Here is a 14,058-nt window from a genome sequence, read left to right as displayed (position 1 = left end):
ACTACAATGTTTGATTGCAAGTGATAGGATACTTTTTACACATTTTTGTTTAATATAAACTGCATACAATAGTCGTCATAATACTTGATGTTTTTTTTTTAAATCAATGTCAGCGTATATCCCATACATAAATTTAGTTATGACAAAAATACATTGAAATATATACTCGTTTCTTTATTTTTTGAGCAGCTTATAAAGAACTAACTTGACAAAATTTTTTGTTGATTTCTTAATTTAGAGTCTTAGTTGATTAAAGAGGTTGTTTTTATTTAAAACATTGGCGATATCACAAAAATAACTTAATTCAAAAACGATTTAAGTTCAAAATTGAATAAATAGTTTTAACATTATTTATACTAGATTTTATGCACTTGGCTTTGGGCTAGGTGATCCCACACTATGTCACAACTTATCAAACTTACTACCCTAATAAGGACTCACGCTTCCCTCCTTCTCACGATCCCCTTGCACCCCCGTCAAGAAAATCGTAATGAGCAGACAATAAGCAAACTATTCTATCTGGTCAATACGGGTCAATACGAATAGAAAAACAGGTTGTTTACGAACCACGGTTAACATTGAAACAAAAAAAAACAAACAATTCCCACAGAAAAAATATTTCACACTTACTATGATAAAATCACCACGTCATCACGATAAGCAGAATATGATGTTTTTCCATAGTGTACAAGGCTTTCAATCAGTAGGTCATCATGTGTTCGGCTAACGTTGTAGTTAGTATGAGAATACGATTTGACAATCATATTGTCCTATATAAGGAAGATATTATATGATACTCATTGTGATTAGAAATAGCAAAACATAGAAATAATACTTATTGATCACTAGACATTCTCGGCATAAAAAAGATTTTCTTTCGTAAAATTTCTTCAGTGGAACAGCGCTAAGCCTACAGACTTATAATGTTAAGATACGTGGTTCATTTTCCTGCGTGGATTAAAGACATAGCTCAGTTTGACTTTATTCTGAAACACACACAAACAAATATGTTATCTTATAAATGTGAGAGTTTTGAAGTCACACATTAACACTGGAGAGCAGTTGAACGACAAGCAGTAGAATAGATCATCATATTTCCGGGCAGTTTGTTCGTTGGAATTCCCTTCATTAACATTTTTTTTTATTATTTGTAATTCCTGATTTGTAGATTTCTATTCTACTTTATTTGATTTTCAAATTATCAAAATTTTTATTTTAAATTCATTATGTTATTAACAAGTTTGTTTAACTATAATTCTATTTGGTTCAAATTACAATATATTTTGGATTCAAAACAATTAAAATTAAGATTTTTTTGTTAAATTACACTGTAATAATAATTCATATTAAGAGCAACACCGAAAATAGTGCCTTTTAACTTGTTTTTGTAACAACTTTTAGGCTTAATGGTTTTCCAGTACTCCATTGATTTTGGCAATTAATCTGTTACTTTAAACTATTATATTCTATATAAAAATAACGTTTCATTAAATTTTTTACTTCTTTCCGTCCTACTCAATTGATCGACTGTAGTTTAGCACGAAAAAGTTATTCGGCGGTAGCTTGTGGGAGACAAAATATCTAAGGTACAGGTTTTACACTAATTTTGAGGGGCAAATTAAGAAAAATCTGTAAACGACAACAACAGCAGCAGTAACAGCAACAACAAGAACTAAACTGAAGTAAACTTGTTTTGATAACAATTTTAGGTATTGTTCTAGTTTTAAGACCCCTACCGGCTCATAGCCTCTTGGACATCCAGTGCAGACGTGATGAAAGTGGCCTGTATATTCAGTAGAGGAAGTTTTTTCCGATGGCTGGGAACAAACGTGTGGGCATCCACGGATATCATGACTGTAATGAGCATACACTGGTCTGTATATACAGTTTTTATAATCTCTTGTCTTTGTGATGTTCATAACCTCGCCATAACTGGGGTAGAAACGAGATGGAATAGAATGGATCACGTACCTAGTTTCACAATTCCCTCCGATACCATCCTATTAAGAAACATGAAGTAATACAGTAACACATTATAAACATAACAATATCATGCATCAGTATATGTTTCTTACACATTTATCGGCCTATTATTAGAACGGTATGAATTTTTGAGAGGTATATTACAAACTTTTTTGTTTTCCATAGATTAGGCACATACATTTATTATTATAATTTTCTCACTTCTCCTTTTTATATCCACATTTCTAAAGCAGAAAACTTTATACATATTGATATGCTCGTTGGTTATTTCCAAACAATGTTTAATATAATTACAATGTTGTAGCATGTATCTGAAGTGCCATGAGCAAGGTTTCCTTTTTTCTTTAACTTTCCATCTCTATTCGGTAATCTTCATTCTACAGCTGCATATAGCACACCTACAGTAATTTACTAATAGCGTCCATGTAACGTGACAATGAGAAATATTACACGTTTATTCACTAGCTAAAACAGCCTTTTCAAATAATAGTACACCTGTTTGATTCTGCATGTTTGTTATGTGATAAATACAAGCAAATACCGTAATAAAAATAATAACTTAAGTGGATTATTATCTTTATGTTAAAAATTTGTCGAGGAACCTTTCGACTTTTATCTTCACAAGCAAGTAAGTATATTGTTAGCAAAAGTTATAAGAAGGCAATTCGGTACATTACATTGTAATCCACTACTGTTTCAATGACAAGTAATGTACTGTTGTTTTAGTATATAAGTTGTTCATTGCATTCACTGCAGTATTTTTCAAACATTATTACTTTACCTTTAACCTACAGACGTTACAAAAAAAGTTCGGTCGTTCAATAAACGTTTAATGTAGAGATAACTCATTTAGATTAATGTTATTCTTTATCACAGGCAAATCTTATTTTTTACTACTTTTACTAATTATAGCGATTTTTATTTTATATAAAACTTTTATAATTTTATATTTTTGTGTATGGTGGCTATTGTTATACAAACATACTTTCGGTAGTCACCTTCATTCATGTATTGTTGTGGAATGTGCTAAGTTGGAAACAACAATGTATCTGACAAAATGGTTTGGTTTGTTTTGAATTTCGAGCAAAGCTACACGAAAATTGTCTGCGCTAACCGTCCCTAATTTAGCAGTGTCAGACTAGAGGGTAGACAACTAGTCACCACCACCCACCGCCAATTCTTGGGCTACTCTTTTACCAACGAATAATGGGATTAACCGTCACATTATAACGCCCCCATGACTGAAAGGGTGATCACATTTGGTGCGATGTAGATTCAAACCCGCGACCCTCAGTAGAATACCTTATCCAGCTCGCCATGCCGGGCCCACTGACAAATTAAATTAGCAATACGTATAAAGATCATTGTACAGTTTTCTATTTAAACACCATAAATTAAAGGAAATTTCAAAATTTCTAAATAGTGAGAGTTAAACTGTTTTTCTAAATCTTCAGTGCTATAAAAATGAAAGTGAGCATGATAAGTTCGGGAAAAACGTACCTCGTGAATTAAAGTTAGATATTTATCACCACTTTGCTTTTTCCATTTTAATTGGGCTGGATAAAATTAGTGTATTTAACACTAAACACTCATTAAAATAAACTATATTTTGCTTTGAAATTTTCTACTTTGAGTCGAATAAAAGTACCATTTCGTTAAAAAATGTACTAGCTGTGGTATAATTAAATTATTCATTTAATAAAACAAACTATATATCATTTAAATATATTTTTGTGGTGTAAGTATGACAAATCTAGATACTTAGAATAAGCTCATTAAAACTAAAGATATTTTAATCTAAAAATTTACTAGTTGTAGTTTAATTTAAACTACCTACTGAACAAACGAACCACTTATAAAAGTTATCTTCACAATAGAGCAAGCTGTTTCTTCATTAAAATTAACTAGCTGTGGTCCAAGTAAAACCAAACACTTATTATAACTACCTAAATTTCAACTGAAATATACCCGTTGCGGTATAACTAAAACTGACAACTCAATGCAACAAACTAGGTTTTAACTATAACTGTACTAGTTGTGGTTTATGTAAAACTATGTACTCATTAAAACAAATCATATTTTAATTAAACAGTTTCTAGTTGTGACTTAAGCTATAAAGCACTAACCAATAGTATGTGATAAACTATTGCCAAATTAAAACTAAACACTGATTAGACAGAACAAGTTATATTTAAGTTGTTTTTTTTTGTTTTTTTTAATTCTAGTCATCACTACCCACCGCCAACTCTTGGGCTACTTTTTTACCAACGAATAGTGGGATTGACCGTCACATTATAACGCCCCCACGGCTGAAAGGGCGGGCTTGTTTGGTGCAACCGGGATTCGAACCCGCGACCCTCGGATTACGAGTTGAACGCCTTAACACACTTGGCCATGCAGGGCCCCTAGATCTTTTAAAATTTAAATTATTTTTTAAATTTCCAATAGTATAGAAAAAATATCACATACAAAGTATTTTGCACGAACTTCTTATTGCTAACTTATGGATGAAATAAATTTATTCTTCATAATAACAATTTTATTTTGCTCTTTTGCAGGATGTTACAGAGGGCAAAAGAGAGTCATGAAGTCGCTATTCCAAGAATTTGGCGTGAACCCACTGACCACTCAAACAATTGCTACTTCTGCATAGTGGACCCTTCTAAACCTCGGGCTGGCAAGAATGAATATGTATTCGGACCTTTCATCATCCATTACCCCAGTGTCACACTGTCCGAACGCCTTAACACGCTTGGCCGTGCCAGGCCCTATATTTAAACTAAAAGTACACTAATTGTGTTTTAAGTAAAACTACATATTCATTATAACAAACCATATTTTGAACTAAAATTGTGATCTCAATAAAACTCGATTATTCCATGTATGCTTCAACTGAAATTGCACTTGAATGATATAATTAAATGAGCTTTATTATAATAAAATTATAATATACCTAATACTTAAACTAGATTTAAACAAAGGTGTAGAGGTTGCGGTTAAATTAGAACCTGCTTTATTAGAAGAACCAGATTTTAACTATAAACAAACCCATGGCTATGGTCTGATTAAAACTTCAATTTATTGGAAAAATACTGTATTTTGAACTAAAAGTCGACCAGTTCAGTTTTTAAGTGCTTGACTGAAGGTTTGTTTCATCGTAGCATTAAGCAATGCTTTTTATGAACACATGAACTTAAAGTATTTCAGTGTTATGAAAAGTAGAACTTATTTATATTTAAATAATAATGAATTATCTGTTATAGTTTTAATGTTGCTGCCCAACTGCCACAAACATCGAAACATCGATTGCATTCGTAAATGAAGAAAATAGATTGTTTAGGAAAACTAGATCTTGCCTCATAGACATTGTAGACATTTGCGTACTTGTCTACTTGTGGTACTGTGTTTTTAATGGGAGAGACAACTGGATTCTTCTGGTCTAAGTTGAGCTGCATTGTTGCCATAACACTTTTTTTGAAGTTGACCGACCACTGCGGCTCCGACTCTTCAGCTTCCATTGACACCACCTATAGGTGTAAAAAGGAAATACAATTTTAAACCAGCTTGTAAGGTATTGTAATTGTTTATTACTCTTTCACAATAGAAATATATTTTAGAATACAATATAATAGGAGTATTTAAATTTCTGTAAATGTTAGTGTTACAAGCAACCATTTTGTTTACTTCGAGGCTAATTGTAAACATATGATAGTGTAACAAGTAACTGTTGTTGTGTGCTTTAACGCCACTCGTAACTATGTTTGTATACTTTAGAGTTGTCAACAAATTAGTACAACAAGTAATTGCTTTGTATACTTCAAGGTTAATTAGCGATATGTGATAGTGTAATAGCTAATTATGCGTATTCGACTTTAGTTTTAAAAAGTGACTGTTGTCAGTACTTTAAGGTTATTTCTTGACAAATGTTAATGTAACAAAAAATAGCGGTAACTTATATATACCGTATTTCCTGGCGTCGAAGACGCACCCCTATTTTGATTAGCTAAATTTTGAAGCAAAAAAGAAGATAAACATAAGGAAAAGGTTGCAGCACTTCCACCATTATTACCAAGAGATTTCGTGGATTGTTTTGTGACTTACGGTACATAAATCCTCTTGCTTACTTCTCGTTTTTGTGAGCTGTACGCTTATCATATCTATGACTGAAAGTGTATATCTTATTTCACCACTGGAATATCTGTATTATTACCAGTAATAACGTTACTGTAAGCCTATTCTAGGAGTGTCTTTCTTTTTTGTAGAAGTCATAATATGGGCTGTATTTAAAAAAAAAAAATGATTCAGTAAACTGTGACAGAGAACTCCTACCGAGAACAGGTCTGTTTGAAATCGTTGCATAACAACTGATCAGAGTGGTATGAACGAAACCAAAACAAACTTACGATATTTTGAAAATGACTGCTGTTACCGGGTAGTGTTTCCGTAATTTTACTTTTAATACATTGTTATAATGCTGTCTTAATATCAAGATCGTTTCAGGTGAGTAAAAATGTCATTATTTAATGGAAAACAAACAGATTAGACCATCGACTGGTTTACATTAGGCCACTGCGGAAGCATCAATAAATTTTGTGATCATGTATGATTATCTTGTTTATTTTTTTATTTTATTTTATTATAGGTTACATTTCATTTACTGAGAGTTTATAAATAGTTTGATGTATAGTGCTCTCTTATACTGACAATGATGAACTAAAATATATACTCAATACATATGTTTTTTATTTGCTTTTCCAACTCATCAGCATTTTCGTTTATCACATAATCAGAAGAGATAATTTGGTGTTTTGTCTGTGAATTTCATGTATCCAAGTGGCGATTCATTGAGCTTTTACTATTTATGTACATAAAACGAATTAAAAGAATCATCTCAGAAAAGACATAGTAACTCACTATTTTCATAATTTTTTATGTATACGGACATTAACTGCATGTGTATATGTTTCACTGATCTTTTTTATTGCCAGTTCTCATATGTGCCCTTGGAAATTTTTACTTCGTATCACTAATAATCTTCCAAATGTTATTTCAATCATCACTATTCAAAAAATGCCTCAGGTTTGGCAACTGAATTACAGTAGACTCTTTTTGGAATTTCAAACGAAGCTAAAAATAACAGTGCTTTCTCTTCTGTTTAATATATTTGAAAATATTGCGTATTAAAGTTATCGTCAAACTGTATAATACATAACGATTTTACTAGAAATCACTTTTAGTTTGCACACTCTCTCGGTTTTCGAAACCTAGCCTACTAGGTACACTACTCGCACAGGATATATTTTTTACCACTTAACATCACTGCTCATAATCTACATTACTTGTAGAAAAGCTAACTTCACCACTTAACATCAGTGCTCACAATCTACATTACTTGTAGAAAAGCTAACTTCACCACTTAACATCAGTGCTCACAATCTACATTACTTGTAGAAAAGCTAACTTCACCACTTAACATGACTGCTCATTATCTACATTACTTGTAGAAAAGCTAACTTCACCACTTAACATGACTGCTCATTATCTACATTACTTGTAGAAAGCTAACTTCACCACTTAACATGACTGCTCATTATCTACATTACTTGTAGAAAAGCTAACTTCACCACTTAACATGACTGCTCATTATCTACATTACTTGTAGAAAAGCTAACTTCACCACTTAACATGACTGCTCATTATCTACATTACTTGTAGAAAAGCTAACTTCACCACTTAACATGACTGCTCATTATCTACATTACTTGTAGAAAAGCTAACTTCACCACTTAACATGACTGCTCATTATCTACATTACTTGTAGAAAAGCTAACTTCACCACTTAACATGACTGCTCATTATCTACATTACTTGTAGAAAAGCTAACTTCACCACTTAACATGACTGCTCATTATCTACATTACTTGTAGAAAAGCTAACTTCACCACTTAACATCAGTGCTCATTATCTACATTACTTGTAGAAAAGCTAACTTCACCACTTAACATGACTGCTCATTATCTACATTACTTGTAGAAAAGCTAACTTCACCACTTAACATCAGTGCTCATTATCTACATTACTTGTAGAAGATCTAGTTTCACCACTTAACATCACTGCTCATGGTTTAAAGTTTAAAATGATTGGCAACTTACCACACCATCTTCTATATGAAACAAACAAGGTCTGGACAGTTCCTGTTGGTATATCACGGAACTGGTGTGCTCCTTGAAAATTGGTGCGTGGTACGGATCAGGAACTTCCTGGTTAATGCTAGCCACTCGGACATTATCCAGCTGGACAGAAAATAGTTTGTGATCAGACAAAATATGGCGTAACTTGCGTTAATTGGAAATAATTAAATTAAATAATCTACAACATAGCTTGATGTCAGATGAATACTTATCACTGAATCAAAACTGCCATTTTACATTTAAACATTGTGTTTCTTTTATATTACTAAAAGATTAAGACTAAAACACCAATTCAAGAATTCCTCTTTCACTATTTATCAACGATTTGTTTTGTACTAATTCACGTCTTTATACTATGCTGCACCTTTGTCAAATACAATAACGTAAATAATGTAAAAACTACTAAATCTAAAATGTTCAAGAGAATTGTGAATAATTTAAACTTCCTTAACCTTCAAAGTATTCACAATTATTTTTTTCAAATCTTATTCATAACTGTTAAATAATAATTTATAAAATGAAATTGTACTTTTCTCTAAAGAATTTAAGACATATTAAATTTTCCAAACAGATTTACTCAGTTACTTAAAATGATTGCTTTTGAAATTTCAGGCAAAGCTACACGATGGTTATCTGAGCTAGCCGTCCCTAATTTAGCAGTGTAAGACAAGTCATCACCACCCACCGTCAACTTTTGGGTTACTCTTTTACCAATGAATAATAGGATTGACCCTCAAATTATAACGCTCCCACGGCTAAAATGGCGAACATGTTTGGTGTAACGGCGATTCGAACCCGCGACTCTCAGATTACGATTCGAACGCCCTAACCACCTGGTCATGCCAGGCCTTTACTTAAAATGAGTTCTTATTGATGATTCATTACATTATCCTAATTTATTACCTCAGAAAAGTAGAGTTTAACACGCATACGTAACTCGTTATTGAATATATGTAAACAATCCTTGCTACTTTATTCCAATACACATACCCCACGGGTCTGGCTCGAACGTGGCCTAGTAATTATCGTACCGGACTAGGAATCTGAGGGTCTCAGCTTCGAGATGTAGTGTTACCAGATATTTTTCGCACTTTCAAATGTAGATTGATTACACGAATAGCAATTAATTCCTCTGTTCGGTTAAGACTAGTCAATTCTGATGGTGGGTGCCGTCAACTTGTTTTCAGATTGCCCAGCCACTACTCTCATCTGTTTATTTAGGTGTAGTTCAGTTGAGGAAACAAACAAGCGTTTACTTACTGTTAAAAGAACACTCTTCCTGGTGTAGCTAGTCTGAGAAGTGACTAGCTGCAATATCAAATCAGCTAAAATTTCCAATCCTGAACATTGATAAACTAGGGTAGGAACCCCACTCAAAGTTCTGCTTTTGTATATATAACGATACTGTCTTCCAGTAGAAAAGACTTAAAAAAGACAAAAACACATGGTTGCAATGATAACATTGAAGAACACTGTAAGTGAAGCCGTGAAAATGAAAAAGCGTTAATTTGGTTACAGTTACTGACAATAAAAGTTACCTTAGTAACCAAAAATATTATCAAAACCTGAAATTGTGACTTGGTCGAATAAAGCAACATCTTACATAAATAAACGATCATACAGCATATCAATATACAACAACTTTTATATTCTGTTCAGGTAATTCAGCTTAACCATTAAAGTAAAACATCATACCTATTTAAGAAAGAGTTAAGGCACTAAAATGTAAGCTCTAATTGTTGAAAGCTTAAATCTTTTTTTAGATATTCAAGCAGATATAAACTAACCGAAATAAGCAGTACTACGGGAAGTTTTTTAAAACTTGTCTTCTATTTAACAATTTAATTCACGATTAACAATTAAATCGGAATAATCAATACCATTTCTATTGTGATTCAATTTACAGTTTGCATACTTGTGGAATGGCAAATTTACAGGTAGTTTTTACTTACCAGATGGATGAAGGCCGTTTACAGCCGCTGAAACAGTAATACATATTAATTAGAACACAAAGATATAGAAGAAAATGTTTGTTCCTAGTTAAGCTATGATGGTAAATAATGCAAGAAGTAACTTTTATAATAATGTATTAAGTTATCAAAAAAGTATAAATGAAGAATGTGAACAGTCTTAAATACCTAAAAACACGACAGAAGTTTTATTAACTCTGTAAAAAGTAGCACACACACACTCTGTCTGTACATATATATATATAAACAATAATTACTATATCCCTTTATGAAGGGTTATCAGTAGTCCATTACAACACTTCTTATAAAGTCCGCTCAAACGCGAAAGACTCGAAGATACTGCTAGATCAAACTGTCTAGTGATCCGAAAGATCTCAGCTTGTTTTACCTATTTTATCCTCCTAGAGTGGACTGTGAGGTTCATGAAGTTTAATTTTCGCGGGATTTCTTTAAATTTATGTTACAGCATTCACTTAGAGATGTTATTAAATCATAATTTGGTAATATGTTTTTTCTGTAAAATGTAGAAAAAATTTCTTTTGGTAGAATTTAGATGTTTGAAGCTCCATTAGGATAAAATTCTTACAATATTCAACCATTGGTCTTTACTAAGTTTACCTTTTGATGGAGTCTAGTTTTATTTAAAGCTGCGTTAAAAAGTTTGTCATAGCATCAGACTTGTAGTGTTATGATGTTCAATTTATTCGATTTATTTTGCTAAACTTTATAGGTTTTTTTTTAGATTTATGTTTCAAAAAAGAACATAATATTTTCCAGTCTTGGCGTTGTTACAACGTGGTCGGTAATGAGATTCGTTCTTTGTTTAATATAACCTAATTTCTTTGGTTCACTTCGAAATAAGTCAAATTACGAAATTTAAAAGGTTGTTTAATTCCGGAAATCATCTAATTAGTCAGCATCAGTATCTGAAAGTAACAATCAATTGATTGATACAATCTCAAACACCTGCAAAGTAAGAAATTTTACGTCATACAATAAATAATTATTATTACCTTTAAAAGGTAAGATGTTTTAATCAAATTTATATAAACTTAAACGTGATCTAAATATTAAATGCCTAATTACTGATAAGCACATTTTGTCATTAATACATTAGCACTTACCCACGAGAGCGAGCAGCAATAGAGCTAGCATTCCTTTCATTTTGATGGAAATAAATGAAGGTAGCAATGGAACAGCCAGTGCAGTTGCGTTTATATTAAGCTTCTATCTGTTAGCTCAACCAATCAGAAATGCAATCATTAGAATCAGGCGATTACTTCTAAAAAATATTTCAAGTCAAGATTTCAAGGTCAGCGTGTACATACGTATACTTGCTGACTTTATGTTTCTTGTTGTTTTTTTTCGTCGGTGAAGCTTACAGAGTAAACATTTTAAATGTTAGTAATCACTTTAGTTTAAGTCTGCACTTTTACGTTCTCTAAGAAGAAATTAGTTCAATGAAATCTAAGAATTTTAAGAGATGGATAGTTACATAATTCATAGTTTCTCCTGGTGTGTTTGGTTTGGTTTTTGAATTTCGCGCAAAGCTACACGAGGGCTATTTGCAGTAGCCGTCCCTAATTTAGCAGTGTAAGAATACAGGGAAGGTAGCTAGTCATCACCACCCACTGCCAACCTTTGGGCTACTCTTTTACCAGCGACTAGTGGAATTGACCGTCACTTATAACGCCTCACGGTTGAAAGGGCAAGCATGTTTGGTGTGACGGGGTTTCGAACCCGCAACCCTCGGATTACGATTCTAGTGTTAATAACCTGTTTTATACGGTCTGTAGCAGAAAGCTGTAATTATTTATACAATTAATTTTGATAATATCCTGCTGTTTATCAAAATTTGTAGTACATATTGAAGGAACTTTGACATTTTCGCAAGTTGAAGTAAAAACGATCTTTATTCTGCAAATAATAATAAAAAAACATTTTTTTATTTCTGCCAAAGTTTCGGCATTGCAGTTTCGTCAGAGTTGATAATTTTTGTATATTTAGTTCTGTTGAAGCCGTAGTGGCGTAACATTAGTTGAAATATAAAAAAAAAAAACTTGATATTATTATTTACTGTAAAGCAAAATTAGTTTTCCCAACTTTTATAAGATTCAATTGTAAGCTGAGCCCAGTCACTGCGTGATGAGTTATTTCAGTCCAACCACAGATCATGAACCCATTGTATACTGAGTTATTCCAGTCCAGTCATAAGATTAATGAGCCCATTTAATAATGAGCTATTCCAATCCAGCTATGGAGCATAATAGCAGATTGTGACTGTGATTATCTTTATATATCTATATAATAAATGCAGAAATATCCTATGAAAATGTGCTTGGATAACAATCAGTCCATATCATTATGCTTAATGACAAATAAAAACTATATCATAATAACTACTCTATTAAAAATTATTAAAATATAGAGGTTTAATGAAATTAAGAATGTTTTGCTTCGTAAACTAACGGTCATCATTTTTGTAATTTATAATTTTAACCTAAACAAAATGAATGTGGTTAATTAATTTCATAAGTAGCATTAACCACTTATTGAGTCATAATTTGACCAGATAAGTTTCTGAGTTCAATATTTTAAGATGCTTAATCATCGCAAATCGATTTCACATTATTACTATTTCCTTATTTTTAGTTATTTATGTTTGCATACAATGGATTGAAATATTTAAGATAGATACGGAATATTCCTACCAAAGATTCAAGAAAATAAATATATTTTAAATAAAAGCCGTACTTGTTGACTTTTTGTTTTGTAACATAGGGATCATAGATTAACCTAACTGCTGAGCACGGGTCACGCTGACACCAGCGTTAAATATATGTCTCTTCAGCATATGTAACACTCTATCTTCATAACCTCGATACATTAGTTAGCGGATTTCTTGTAAAGTAGTAACAATTGAAGCTTTTCAGGCACTTCGTTAGTTAATCACGTTATATAACGTGAGATCTGTATATGTTTATTAAAATAACAAATATTGGAATTAAAGTAAAAATATTTATATCTTGTTCTCAAGTTTACCAAATATTTATATCACATAATGTTATTTCTGTGATGTACTCTGTTAGGTAAACGATTTTTATTCCTAGATACGTCTTAAATATGCCCCCAGTAACTCTGCTTACGTCCCTAAAAATCAAGTTTTGATACTTTCGCTGGACACAGCATAGCTAGCCCATTGTGTAACTTTGTGTTTAAAAACAAACAATCATAAACTCAGAGCCTTGACAACTTTACGTAAATTTACATATATAAGCCCTCCACTGGCACAACGACATTTCTACGGACTTATAACGCTAGAAACTGGATTTCGATACACCTTGCGCGCAGAGCACAGATAGTCCATTGTGTAGTTTTGTGCTTAATTCCAATCAAACAAACAACATATGTAAAATCGTAAATAAGAAGAGTCAAGTCAAAATTAATCTAAATAACAATTGACATTACCATGTTATGTAGAAAATAAGTATAATTCCGTACGTGAAAGTGTTCTGTTTTTGTACTTATTTCGCCTAATGATGCCAAGTTAACAGTGACGAAACGCCCCGTGTTGTATCAGCTTTCTCTTCATCAGTTAGTTTTCCCTATTATCATTTACATTAGATTTTGTTTTACGCCTTCATATCAAGCTTTAAACTCTTAATGTGTTATTTGAGGAATCTAAAATTGTATTTTGGTGTGAAGGAATGGCATATTCTTATGCATGTGTTATTTTTTTCTTCTTTAACTATAATGGGAAATTCAAATTATATAGTGTCATGGAAATACTTAAACTAGTTACAAAATTAATGCAAACCACACAAACATACGTAACTTATTACATTCAACAGCTGAAATTCTGTAAAACGTCAGGATTACACTCGAATTTTTGACGTAAACCTGAACATATATGA

The 14,058-nt window shown here is 32.1% G+C and overlaps 1 protein-coding gene across 1 annotated transcript in view; it reads right to left on the bottom strand.

The window, feature by feature from the left end:
- Positions 1-11,327, bottom strand: part of LOC143248142 (vitellogenin-3-like) — a 33,432-nt gene extending 22,105 nt beyond the window's left edge. Inside the window, exons 1-7 of the mRNA XM_076496573.1 lie at positions 11,269-11,327; positions 10,127-10,153; positions 9,435-9,598; positions 8,136-8,276; positions 5,340-5,510; positions 1,737-2,000; positions 631-770 (exon numbers count right to left, since the gene is read on the bottom strand). Coding sequence (XP_076352688.1) covers positions 631-770; positions 1,737-2,000; positions 5,340-5,510; positions 8,136-8,276; positions 9,435-9,598; positions 10,127-10,153; positions 11,269-11,308 — 947 coding nt within the window. The 5' untranslated portion in view covers positions 11,309-11,327. The remainder of the gene's footprint in view (positions 1-630; positions 771-1,736; positions 2,001-5,339; positions 5,511-8,135; positions 8,277-9,434; positions 9,599-10,126; positions 10,154-11,268) is intronic.
- Positions 11,328-14,058: the final 2,731 nt, after the last annotated feature.

This window comes from Tachypleus tridentatus, chromosome 4 (assembly GCF_004210375.1).
Source record: "Tachypleus tridentatus isolate NWPU-2018 chromosome 4, ASM421037v1, whole genome shotgun sequence".
NCBI classification, from domain to species: Eukaryota; Metazoa; Arthropoda; class Merostomata; order Xiphosura; family Limulidae; genus Tachypleus; species Tachypleus tridentatus.
This window is presented reverse-complemented; position numbering and strand designations above follow the sequence as displayed.